The sequence below is a fragment of the Erpetoichthys calabaricus genome, chromosome 2 (genome assembly GCF_900747795.2).
Source record: "Erpetoichthys calabaricus chromosome 2, fErpCal1.3, whole genome shotgun sequence".
Lineage (NCBI taxonomy): Eukaryota > Metazoa > Chordata > Cladistia > Polypteriformes > Polypteridae > Erpetoichthys > Erpetoichthys calabaricus.
The window spans coordinates 189,399,001-189,411,076 of record NC_041395.2 but is presented as its reverse complement, the minus strand read 5'-3'; the positions used below and the strand labels follow the sequence as shown (position 1 = coordinate 189,411,076).

The window sequence follows — 12,076 nt, the reverse complement described above, 5'->3', positions numbered from 1 at the left end:
TTTTTTTTTTTTTTTTTTTTTAAGTTTGTAACTTTTGAAATACCCATCAGGGGTTGCTTACTTCGCTTACATGGAAGCTATTCTCCCTATATATGTGCAGTACATGAGCATGTAAATAAAATTGTTACATAGCTGCACAGCAACAGGCTTGAAGTTCTGGACCTAGTGCTGTGTTAATACTAAATAAATAAATAAAGGTTAGAAAAATAATAATTATAAAATGAAAAAAATCCAAAACAAATCCGCCTGAGAATTTTCATTTTGGGCAAATGGTATCAGTAGTAGCAGGCTAATTATCAATGTTTTGTGTGATACTGAATAGGTAAAAAATTACAAGAAGAGGCCAGTGAAGTCAGATTTATCGGCAACCAAAAAGAGAATATATTTACACCTTTTGCTTTCAACAATGATGCAAACAAAAACAATTTGATTATAAGCTAGGACAAAGAAAGAATAAATTAATGAAAGAGACCATAGTTATGTTAGCTGATCTAAAAATATGGCCATAAGATTATATTAGAGTATATTAGTGTAAAGATAATATAGTTTAAACCCCCGAAAAAAATCTGTTCCAACCTTACTCCTTAAAGAGTACTCTGTACTCCTTACTCACATCATGAGTTTTGAAAATCACCCACATGAAACAGTACTTTTGATTATCAAACTATAAAATTGGCTGATGAAGTGAAAATTTGAAAGCTATTCAAGGTGGAGAGGCTGATTTTATCCGTACTAATTGTAAAAAGATATTCTAGTTTCTTTTTGTTCCATTTTCTTCTTAATTTGTGATTTTCATAAAGATTTAATCTCAAAGGTTATTAAATAAATATTGATGTCATTTCCAGGTAAACATATTTGTTCTGTTTTTGTGTAAGCTGAACATTTAGTGTCCTTTTCATTTCTTGTTGTGAAGCCCTTTTTGCTTGTTTAAAACTAGCTCTGTGGCCGTAAGAACAAAAAGACTGAGAACCTCCACAAACTTTGAAAGACGAAGAGGCACTTAGAAATGGAATGACATTAATCTATAGCTGATAGCTACAACTGTGCCAGCTCTGATGGGTACACAAATAAACAAATGTGCAGGTATTGTGTAGCTGCTGGTAAATAAGGCAGGATCAAGCATAGGTCAAATGTGTGCCGAAAGAAATCCCTCAGTCCTAAAGTTTATTTTAAAAGATTTAGTGAAAATTCAAAGCAAACAGTCCACACAAGAATAAAGAAAAAAGGTTGTTACACACATAGAATAAAAGGCAAACAAGTGTTTCTTCTCTAAACTTAGCTTTACTTGTCAAACTTCAGTTGTTTCTATATTTAAAGAGGCTTTACTTCGCCCCCAGTACTCTCTAAATACGGCACTGCACACTCAATAGAGGTCATTGTGTCACATACTATTGGACACGTTAAGGCACAGTTTAAAACTGTGTTCCCTGCATGCCTTGCTCAAGGCAAGGCAGGTCACTAACTGAAACTAATCTGTAGTCAGAGAAACAAGAAATAGTTAGAATATACCAATTCAATTCAGCTTGTGGGGATTATAAGAACCTCCCATAGACTATGCACTAATATACAGGCAAATATTTAATATAACTTAAATAACTACTAAATGGCTCTTACACATTGACTTTTGCCTGGCACTGAATCTGCTGAGTTACAGTGTAAAGCTTTGCCCCTTTCTCACTATGCTTTTAAGCTAGAAAGATCAAGCTGACTGTGACTTGATGTGAACGTTGCAAAAGAGAAAACACTAAACAAAAAAGCTTATAAAATGAACAAACACCATGTTTAAAGCCATGCACAGAATTCACAATAAAACATGCCGTGCGGATAAAAGTGGAAATGTGCATACGCACAAAAAAATTCAGATGCACAAAACTGTGTGTAAGCCAACTTACACAAACTTCAGCTCCATAAATCCTGGTCAGTGTGAAGAGTAATGAACATGCACGCGTCTGCTGCCCCACCCCTACTCCTCCCAGAATTACACTTCTTTGAATATGCAAATCAATTTAAATAGCCCCTTAAGTTCAGTGCTTTGTAAATATACAAAGGCAAAAGCATGGGAAAAAGAGAAGAATTTCAGCAAATGCGAAGTGGAGGCAAGGAAAAACATACTATTTCTTGGCTTAAGTAGTGGTATAAGCGTCAAAAGGAAGTTGATCAAGTGATACAGAGTGGTAGACACACTCTAAAGTTGAAGTTCAGAATGTCGCATAGTGTCTGAAATATGTCGAAGTCGCCATGAAAAGGTTAGTCATAGCCCACCATCTGAGTGTCAAATGGAAGCATATTAGGGTACAGAGAAAAGAAAAAAAAATAGGGGCAGAGTGAAGAAAAAATGTTGAAATGTCGATTTTAATCTCAAAATGTCTATATTAATCTTAGTTTATTTTGTCATTAGAGGAGACCATTGTAAACTTCATCTTAAAATCGATGTTCAATTTAATAGTGTGTCTCAAATTCCATAGTAACTAAAGTAACACATTAAATGCTTCATATTCTGTGTGTTCTATGTGTGTGAATCACTACGTGCTTAAACAGGCTTTCTTTTTTTAGACAGGAGCGTGCAGGCACTGAACTCCACACAGAATTCATTACATTCATAATATTACAGCTCTCTGAACATTTCAGAATACTATGATATCATTTTCATGATGAAATGCATTAAAATGTGTATTAAACATGGGGGAATGGTGGCGCAGCGGTAGTGATGAGCTGGCTCCCCTTGCAGGGATTGTTCCTTCCTTCTGCAAGATGCTTGCTGTGGTGCGTGCGTTACCCTTGATGAAATAATTTATTGCAGCAGTACTGTCTCTGTCAAACATGTTAACCCACAATTCCTGTCCTTCTGTTTTCTTTTTCTACATAACCAATCACCTCAATATATGCTCTGTAATAAATGTCAAACCAGCTGTAAGCTTAAAACAGATTCTCCAAAACTTTTAAGGAGCATTGAAAAGTCTTTGTAATACATGTTTAATTATTCTATCCATCCATCCAGGGTCACATGATTCATCTGAAAAACAATATAAAAAAGTATACATCCTAGTATTCCAACAGCACACAGCTCCAAGAGGATAATGCTTGGAAACTTAAATCAACTTAGAAGTCAGTCATCATCATCTGCAAACACATGCTCTCTTCTATTGCATTGAATTGAATTTCTTTATTGTCATTGTATGGTACAATGTGATTTCAATATGTAAATCCTTCATAAGCTTATCTATATATATATATATATATAAAATCCCTATGTGCGTCCAGGTGTCCGTGTGTGGGTGTCTTCTGGTGAAGTGCGCATGCGCGGGGCATGGTGCGATGCGCGATATTACTGTCAGAGAAAGTTAGAGGCGTTTTATGGAAATACCAACCAGTATTACTGCGAGAGGAAATTAAAGGTACACAATACAGTGACGCATATTACAGCCACATACAAGCCAGTATTACTGTCAGAGGAGATTAAAGGCATATTACCGACGCTCACGCCTGTATTACCACCAGAGAAAATTAAAGGTATATTACGGACGCACAAGACGGTATCCTTCAATAAGGGCGCGCACAGGCATCCTTCAATAAGGGCGCGCACAAAAAGGCGAGCCTCAAAAGGGCGACCTCAATTGGGCGCAGCAAATAAAGGCGTGCGTAAATAAAGATCTGCACCTTTGTTGCTCTTCACATATTCCAGAGCCATTTGAACTAAATTATCTACGAACTCCTTTATTCGCCACTCTCAATTGAGGTTGCCCTTTTGAAGCACGCCTTTTTGTGCGCGCCCTTATTGAATAGAGCCGTACAAGACAGTATTACTGTCACAGAAAATTAAAGAGACACAATGCACGGCCGCAGCCCACGAAGAACGGTCAGCTCAGCAAGTAAACATCAACAAAAGAAAGGCTGAAAGAGAGAAAAATACGACCAACAAAAAGAATGAGGTCAAAGTCCCTTGCCATTTAATATAGACTGTTCCTACTAATGTTTATGCACTACTGTTCTAGCGCCCATTATTGTAACGGGCTAAATTACTAGTTTTCATATAAAATAATAAAATAATAATAAATAATACAATAAAAAATTATAAACTATATGAAAGCATAAGTACAATATGCATGTGCATATTGTGCAGATAGTGCAAATGGTTCATAAAGTGGCTCAGGTTGTGCAATATTATAACTGTAGTGCAAGTTTACAGTGAGTTAATTGTAATTCTAAGTACAAGCAGTTCTACTGGGAGTACTTGATGGACTGATTGTGTTTATAGCTCTTGGAAAGAAGCTGTGTCTCGCGGTCCATAGAGGAAATGTTCTGAAGCATTTGCTGGATGGGAGAATTTCAATTAGACTGTGCACATGAGTGGAATCTATGCAGATGCTGGACGCTTTCCTTATACCGCGTGTGTTATAAATAACCTCCAGAGCTGGAAGCTGTATCCCAATAATCCTCTGCGCTCTCAACACAACCTGCTGTAGAGCTTTCCAATCAGCTGAGATACCACACATGGATATAATGTGTTAAAATACACTGAGTGGTGCACTGAACGTAACCACGCTAAAGCAGCTATGGTATTTGGAATAGCTTGGCCATTCCATGCACCATTATATTACTTACAGGCTGAATACAGTCAGGTGCCTTAAATTTATAAATGATATGTGGTTAATTACAGTGTATTTGATAAAGCTCATGTCATGGATGTTGTGGGATATGGCCGGCCTGTCACCCTGGCCAACACCCCCAGGCCGCCAGATGGAGCTGTCCTTGCTGCATGGAAGTGCCCCGAATACCAGCAGGGAATCATGGACGATGGAGTTTTCCTTTACAGCCCTGCTGGATATCACAGGGGCCAACAGATGACGCTGCAGGGAGGCCCAGAGAGGAGCTTGTGCCCTATAACCCGGAAGTTCGTCGTAGGCAAGTTCCGGGTTGAGGAAAAGGACTTTTTATCTGACCCGGAAGTGATAAGAAATCACATGGACTGTAGAATGGGAAACACTTCCGGGTCAGGAAATATAAAAGGACTATGGGAAATCCCAGACGCTGAGCTGGGTGGAAGGGTGGCAAAGCGTCTGGGAGTGTGGAGGATTGATTATTGTGTATTGATTTATTATTGAGTATTGTGGAGAGGAGGGTGCTTTGTGCACAATTATTATTATTAATAAATCATTATTTGGACTTTTACCTGGTGTCTGACGTCTAGTCTGAGGGTTCAAGGGGTCACGGAGCCTCAAACTATCACAGTTGGCGTAGTTTCGGCAGGATTCTCTGGTCGTCAGTTGGCAGAGGACCTGAATTTAAATAATTTTTACTGTGGACAGAACCCTGAGAAGACAACTTTCTGACACACTGCAACGTCGCCAAAACCTTCTGTTTCCAAGAACGTCATGGGGAAGAAAAAACTTAAGCAGAGCGGCAGCCCAAGTGGAGGTCCTATGTTTAATATGGCCTATGCTCAAGACGAGCCATGGAGCGGTTACGCGTCTCGGGAGAGACATCCGGAGGAGGACGACTTCAGAGGTATGTGCCGGGGAAGCATTTGAAAACCTTTTTAAAATAACCCATTTTGTCCCGTGCACATACCTCCCAGGTGTCCATCCGGAGACTCTGCGGAGGGCAGGAAAACCTCCTGAAGATGACGGTGTACGCTCATCACGGCCTGAAAATAAAACGAAGGATTTCCGCATGTCGGGTGCTGGTGAAGGGCACGTGACCACCCCGGAAAGAGTGGGGGAAACAGACGGTACGCGTCATGATGTTTTCGTCTTCACCCTGGAAAAGACGGACTTGGTTTTTCTGAAAAGGAAAGGGGAGGCGAGCGAAGCACCACTCTCCCTACAAAAAGGTAAGGAGGTTCGGGAAATGACTGAGCGATCTGTCGATAAATTGAGACAGACGGACCGCAGTCAGCCAAAAGCGGCACCGCGGACCTCCGAAAACTCCAAATCCCAGGCTCCCTTGCGGAACCCGTCAGAGCACGTGCCAGGAGCGGGCATGCTCATTGGCTCCCAGCTGGAGGGTAAGGCTAGTGATCTCCTGAGCATACCTCCGGCTGAATTAAATAACTTTTTGGACGTGCACGAGCTGGAGAAGTTGCTTCAGCCCGTGCACAGTTTCTTACAGATTGTGGCAACAATACAGAAGATTGTTGGAGAGTTTGGGAGCAGCAGCTGAAGCGCCGTTAAAAATGCTGGATGAATACCTACGGCGGTTTGGTAGAGAGCGTCCCGTGTTATATGATTTGGCGGTACAAGTAGGAAATGCCGGTACCGTATATAATGAAATAGGGACGCAGTGTGAAACGGGCCCGCATTTGATAAGTAGCGGGTGCCAAACCACTGCGAGCCCTACAAGAGATTGTGGTGTGATGACAGAAGGGGCGGAGGAAGCGCCAGTCAAACCGGAGCAGCTGAAAAGTGCTGTCTCTCGGGGTGATGCGGGGCTGAAGACGCCGCCCCTAATTAAGGTAAAAATGATGGGCGTTCAGACAGAAAAAGGGCTCTCTTTTACTAATAGAGAGATCCAAACTGTGGAAAAGCCCCAGATTAAAAAGGAGATCCTTAAAGAGAAACGGGAGTCTCCTGATAAAGTGATGAGGGAGTTGTCACTAGGTACTGGAGGGGCGGAGGAAGTGCCAATCAAACCGGGGCAACTGAAAAGTGCTGTTACCCGGAGCGATGTGGTACTAATTACACCGCCTCCTAAATTGCATAGAACAGTGGGCGTGCAAACCGCAAAAAGGCTCTCTTTTTTCCATAGAGAGCCTCAAGCTGAGCACAAGCCCCAGAGAAAGCAGGAGATCCCCAAAATAAAATACGGGTCTCCTGACACAGTAGAGAGAAGGGCGGAGTATACTGAGGCGGCTATAAAACCTCCCTTGGCGGAGAAAGGGGAGGAGTTGACGGAGTTCCCAAGGTGTTTCCAGTTGCGCAGAGGGTTACAAACGGGAGGACGGCGGCTATGCTACGACTGCTGCCGGCCGGGCCACTTATGGCGAAGTTGTCCTCGGAGGACGGGGGATCAGAGGGATTTCCGATACAACGTTCCCCCTAGGTTCTCCGAGGAGTCTCGACGACGTAGCCATGGCCCGACCCATGGACCCTCCTGGAGGAGGACGTCCCTCGCGGGGCTGGCCGCTTCGAACCTTGGTTCTTCGCTGGGGGGGGAATACTGTGGGATATGGCCGGCCTGTCACCCTGGCCAACACCCCCAGGCCGCCAGATGGAGCTGTCCCTGCTGCATGGAAGTGCCCCGAATACCAGCAGGGAATCATGGACGATGGAGTTTTCCTTTACAGCCCTGCTGGATATCACAGGGGCCAACAGATGACGCTGCAGGGAGGCCCAGAGAGGAGTTTGTGCCCTATAACCCGGAAGTTCGTCGTAGGCAAGTTCCGGGTTGAAGAAAAGGACTTTTTATCTGACCCGGAAGTGATAAGAAATCACATGGACTGTAGGATGGGAAACACTTCCGGGTCAGGAAATATAAAAGGACTATGGGAAATCCTAGACGTCGAGCTGAGCTGGATGGAAGGGTGGCAAAGCGTCTGGGAGTGTGGAGGATTGATTATTGTGTATTGATTTATTATTGAGTATTGTGGAGAGGAGGGTGCTTTGTGCACAATTATTATTATTAATAAATCATTATTTGGACTTTTACCTGGTGTCTGACGTCTAGTCTGAGGGTTCAAGGGGTCACGGAGCCTCAAACTATCACAATGTGAATCTAAAAAAGAAAGGGAAACCACACAAGAACAGCAGCACTGCTTAGCGCTGGGTGCCCCCAGTTTGCAAAGCCGAGCAGAAACGTGCGTACGCAATCATTTTTGCTGTCATGAGATTGTGTGTGGCTTTACACCAAGTTTAGTTTTTATACATCACGGTGCAAGTATGGAAATGGGTGTATGGAACATTTTTGTGCGTACACACCGTTTATACATGAGGCCTCAGAAAATTATATATCTAGTTTTCAGTTTTTTAATATCTATTTGATATAACCACAACTTCTTCTGTTTTATCTCTTTGACTGTGCAGTCTGTTCTGTGTCCTGCCTTTTAAATTAATATAAAAGCAGTTCTCTTACAGAATCGGTATAATCATCGTGTTTATCAGTAATTTATTTTATTCCCTTACTTTAAACAATTGTTCTATACTGTGAACTTTTAGATTATTTCATTTTTAAATACTACATTTGTATACTTGCAATGCTTTTCATTATACCATTGTTTCATATGTAACAAAGGAGCTATATTGCGCCCGACCCGACATAGATTTGACACGGGAGGCATGTATAAAATAAAGAAACAGGGGTGGGAGTCGACTTATTTTTCAAACCTATTTTTTGTAAAAATTGATCGATTTGTATGAATGATTGCAATAAAATTAAAGAATAAAACATACAAAAAATAAAGAAAACTTTTATTTTTTTCAGCTGGAGGGCACGTCTTCCCCGTAATCCCCCCAGCCACAGCACAGTCCCAAGCACAAACTCACAAATTAAACTGCACTTTTCTTTTCCTGCACCACCACTCCTCCTCCTAGGCAACCTTGTCCTCCTCCACCTGACTCTGGCTTCTGAGTGGTGATCGCTGGTTCCCTTTATTGGGTACCCGAAAGTGCTCCAGGTGGTTGATTACCGACATCCGGCTGCACTTCCGAGTGTGGCAAAACCAGTGCCCAAAAGGGGCCAGCAGCTCCTGCTGCAGCACAACCTGGCGGCGCCTGCGGAACCCAACAGGACTGTGGAGAACTCCATCCCTCATGGAGGCTTGCGAGAGGCTGAGGCACCGCTTCAACCCAGGGGGGCGGCCATCCAGCGTCCAGAGGGAGGTATTGCACTGTCCAGGGCTGCTCCCCCTGAATATATAGTGAAGGGGCATCCCGGGTGGGCATGGAACCCGGCCGTCTGCCATATTGCCCCTCTCTCAGATGAGCCCCGTGGGGCTCAGCGGCACATCCCGCGATGGCTTGTCTTCTCCAGGTTGGGGAGTCGGTGTCTTCCAGTCTGTGGCTCTGCCCTGTGGAAATACAAGCAACAGGTCTAGGGGTGTTTCCTGAACGTCCATGTCAATCCGACGTCCTCTCTGGACAACACCGCCAGACGTGACCATAGCAGTCGCAGTTATAGCAATGCCGCTCCCCTCCAAATCGACCCCTGCGGGATCGGAAGCAGGATGGAAAGTCCTGATCCCTAGCCCGCTCCCCTGAGGGCACCTGATGTTTCCGCCCCTTTGCAGAGCAGCTCTCCACCGCCTTTAAGCAAACGGGCTTGTGCTGCGCACTGTTGGGAGGATCCCATTTCTTTCTCCAGGTTCTCCTCTTGCTCTGGGGTGCACCAACAGTCTGGGTCCCCTTACAGGAAGAGGGACCCCGTGCAGTCTGCACCCCTTTAGACGTCTGCAAGACTGGTGCTGGCAGATGCGGCAAGGCTGTTTGGCAGCCGATTTCTATCAACTGCCTCCCTGTATGCTCCTCTGCCGCGCTGTCAGTCATTGCGCTGCGTCTATTGTAGGAGGCGGTGCTGCTTGGCAAATAGAAATGATCACTGCTGCCGCTGTTGCGCGCCGCTCTCCCCTTTCTTGTACGCCACAGGCGTCACTCACTGTACTGCCACATCCTGCAGGCTGGAGGATTTCGCGCTGCGCTGCTTTAGCCATTTGGTGATGGCTCCCAACGGCGCGCCGAGCTTCTTCTCCAGTCCTTCCTTCGTCTCCTGCAAGACTTGAAAAACCTGAACAAGTGACTGCAGGGGTAGGAGGATGGCCTCCACCTCCCGTGCAGCCTGAAAGAAGTTATTTTCTTTGGTCGGCGGTTGATTCGGACTCACCTTGTCCCCTCCCACCAACCACAAGCCATCAAGGCCCTGCGCTTCTCTCACAGGCCCCTTCGGGGGTCCCTTAGGATTGGGGTGGAGGTTTGCCATCCCCGTCTCTCTGCTTTCATCGACGGGGACCCAACACACACTCTCCACCCCCTTACCTGCTATGGGGAGGAACTCCTGCTCCTCCAGTGGGAACACCGCGCTGGGAAGCTTGTCCTGGCTCTCGTCCTCCAGCCGATGTACAGGGCCAAAGGAAAGACACAGGTCAGTCTCACTCTCTGAAGGGCTCGCTCCGCCATCATGCCATGTACACACATCCTCGGGCCACCAATGGGTACTCTGCCCCTTGGCGTCTAGGAGGTAGGCAGACACAAACGTGGAAAAACCTTCCCGAGGCCCTTCACCCCTGGGCCCGTCACCTACCTCATGGTGCAACCCGTGGTGTTGGTTAGCGTGGCGGCAGACCTTTGAGTCTGCCTGGCTTTTTTCTTCCCCATTAGTACGTCGTTCTTAGGAGCCTCTTAGTGGTCATCCTGTGACCCCTGCCGTGTGTTCGCACTTCGGTGCACTATCCCGGAAGCGCGCCTTCTGCGCAGCTGTGTTGTGCGCATGCCTCGCTCTGTTGTCTCGGCTGTGTGCTCTCCGCATTGCCGTGCTGCGCGTGCTCTTGTGCTGTTGTGCCGGGTCGATACAGAAATTTAAACTGCAGGTCCCGGGTACAAAAGACGGACCGGAATCCTGCCAGCTATGCCGCTATAAGAAAGGCACTATATTGCACCCGATCTGACACAGATTTGACACGGGAGGCACGTATAAAATTAAGAAACTTTTATTTTTCTTCAGCTGGAGGGCACGTCTTCCCCGTAATCCCCCCAGCCACAGCACAATCCCAAGCACAAACTCACAAATTAAACCGCACTTTTCTTTTCCTGCACCACCACTCCTCCTCCTAGGCAACCTTGTCCTCCTCCACCCAATACTGGCTTCTGAGTGGTGGTCGCTGGCTTCCTTTATTGGGTACCCGGAAGTGCTCCATATGGTTGATTGCCGACATCCGGCTGCACTTCTGGGTGTGGCGAAACCAGTGCCCAAAAGGGGCCAGTAGCTCCTGCTGCAGCACCCCCTGGCGGCGCCTGCGGAACCCAACAGGGCTGCGGAGAACTCCATCCCCCATGGAGCCCTGCGGGAGGCTGAGGCACCGCTCCGACCCAGGGGGGTGGTCATCCAGCATCCAGGGGGAGGTATTGCACTGTCCAGGGCTGCTCCCCCTGAATATATAGTAAAGGGACGTCCCGGCTGGGTCCGCCACACATACAACATACAACGACATTAATTTCAACACAAGTATGTAAGTAGCTTGTGACCAAGAGAGCTTTAAGTCAATTGAAAGTGTTCATATGTCATAGTATAAATGACAAATTTAACTGGCATAGAGCTGTAATCATCAAAATTATTGACACATAACAGAAAGAAGAAAAAGTAACAATGAAAACATTTCACAATTTTCTGTCTTAAAGCATCTGTTAAAAAGAAATCAGTTTATTTCATGTTCTTTTTTATTAGCCTAGGAAGAGTTGACTTTGGCTCATAACATGAATAGTGCATTAGAATGGCATGTCTGTGTGCAGTGATGCTCTTAGCAGACAGGACAACTTTCTTTTAAAATGTTAGTTTAAAATCTGTTAGGCTTGTAAGTCATTAATCAAAAACAGAGCACTAACAACTACATAGGACCAGTCCTTCATTGCACCCTAAAAATAAAAGAGAAATCTTTTAAGAAGAATGAGTTAGTCTTCAGGATAAGCATTCAGTACAGTAATTAAAATATGAAGTTCATTTTAGCTAGTTGTGTTTTTTTTCTTCATTGTTTGGTACACTGTCACTCACTTTAACATCAATAACTCCCATAGCCTCGTTTTTTTTCATTTTAAAGTGAACCTTGTTTACAATGTGAACATAACATCATGCAGATTAAACTCACACTGAGAATAGCTTGAAGGGCTACATCATTGACGATGTCACCATTGTGCCTTGCCGTCATTGCTAGGCTTACAAACCAGACACATGGGACCCAAAACTTATTATGGGAACAAGGCAGACTTTCAAGTTGCTTGTATTCATCAGAAGTCATGAAACCTGTGGTAAAAAGAGTGAAAATCAAAACAACCTTTTAGAGTTCTGGATATATTTCTAAATGTCACTCTTCATACTATAGTGAAAGAATGATATATTTTAGTAAATATGTCCTTTTTGACTGAGATCTCTGAATTAT

The 12,076-nt window shown here is 44.6% G+C and overlaps 1 protein-coding gene across 1 annotated transcript in view; it reads right to left on the bottom strand.

Annotated features, from left to right (window-relative positions):
• LOC114644497 (bestrophin-2-like) overlaps positions 1–12,076 on the bottom strand; it is a 74,556-nt gene that overhangs the window by 13,246 nt on the left and 49,234 nt on the right. Inside the window, exon 4 of the mRNA XM_028792582.2 lies at positions 11,786–11,940. Within this exon, the coding sequence (XP_028648415.1) occupies positions 11,786–11,940 (155 nt within the window). The remainder of the gene's footprint in view (positions 1–11,785; positions 11,941–12,076) is intronic.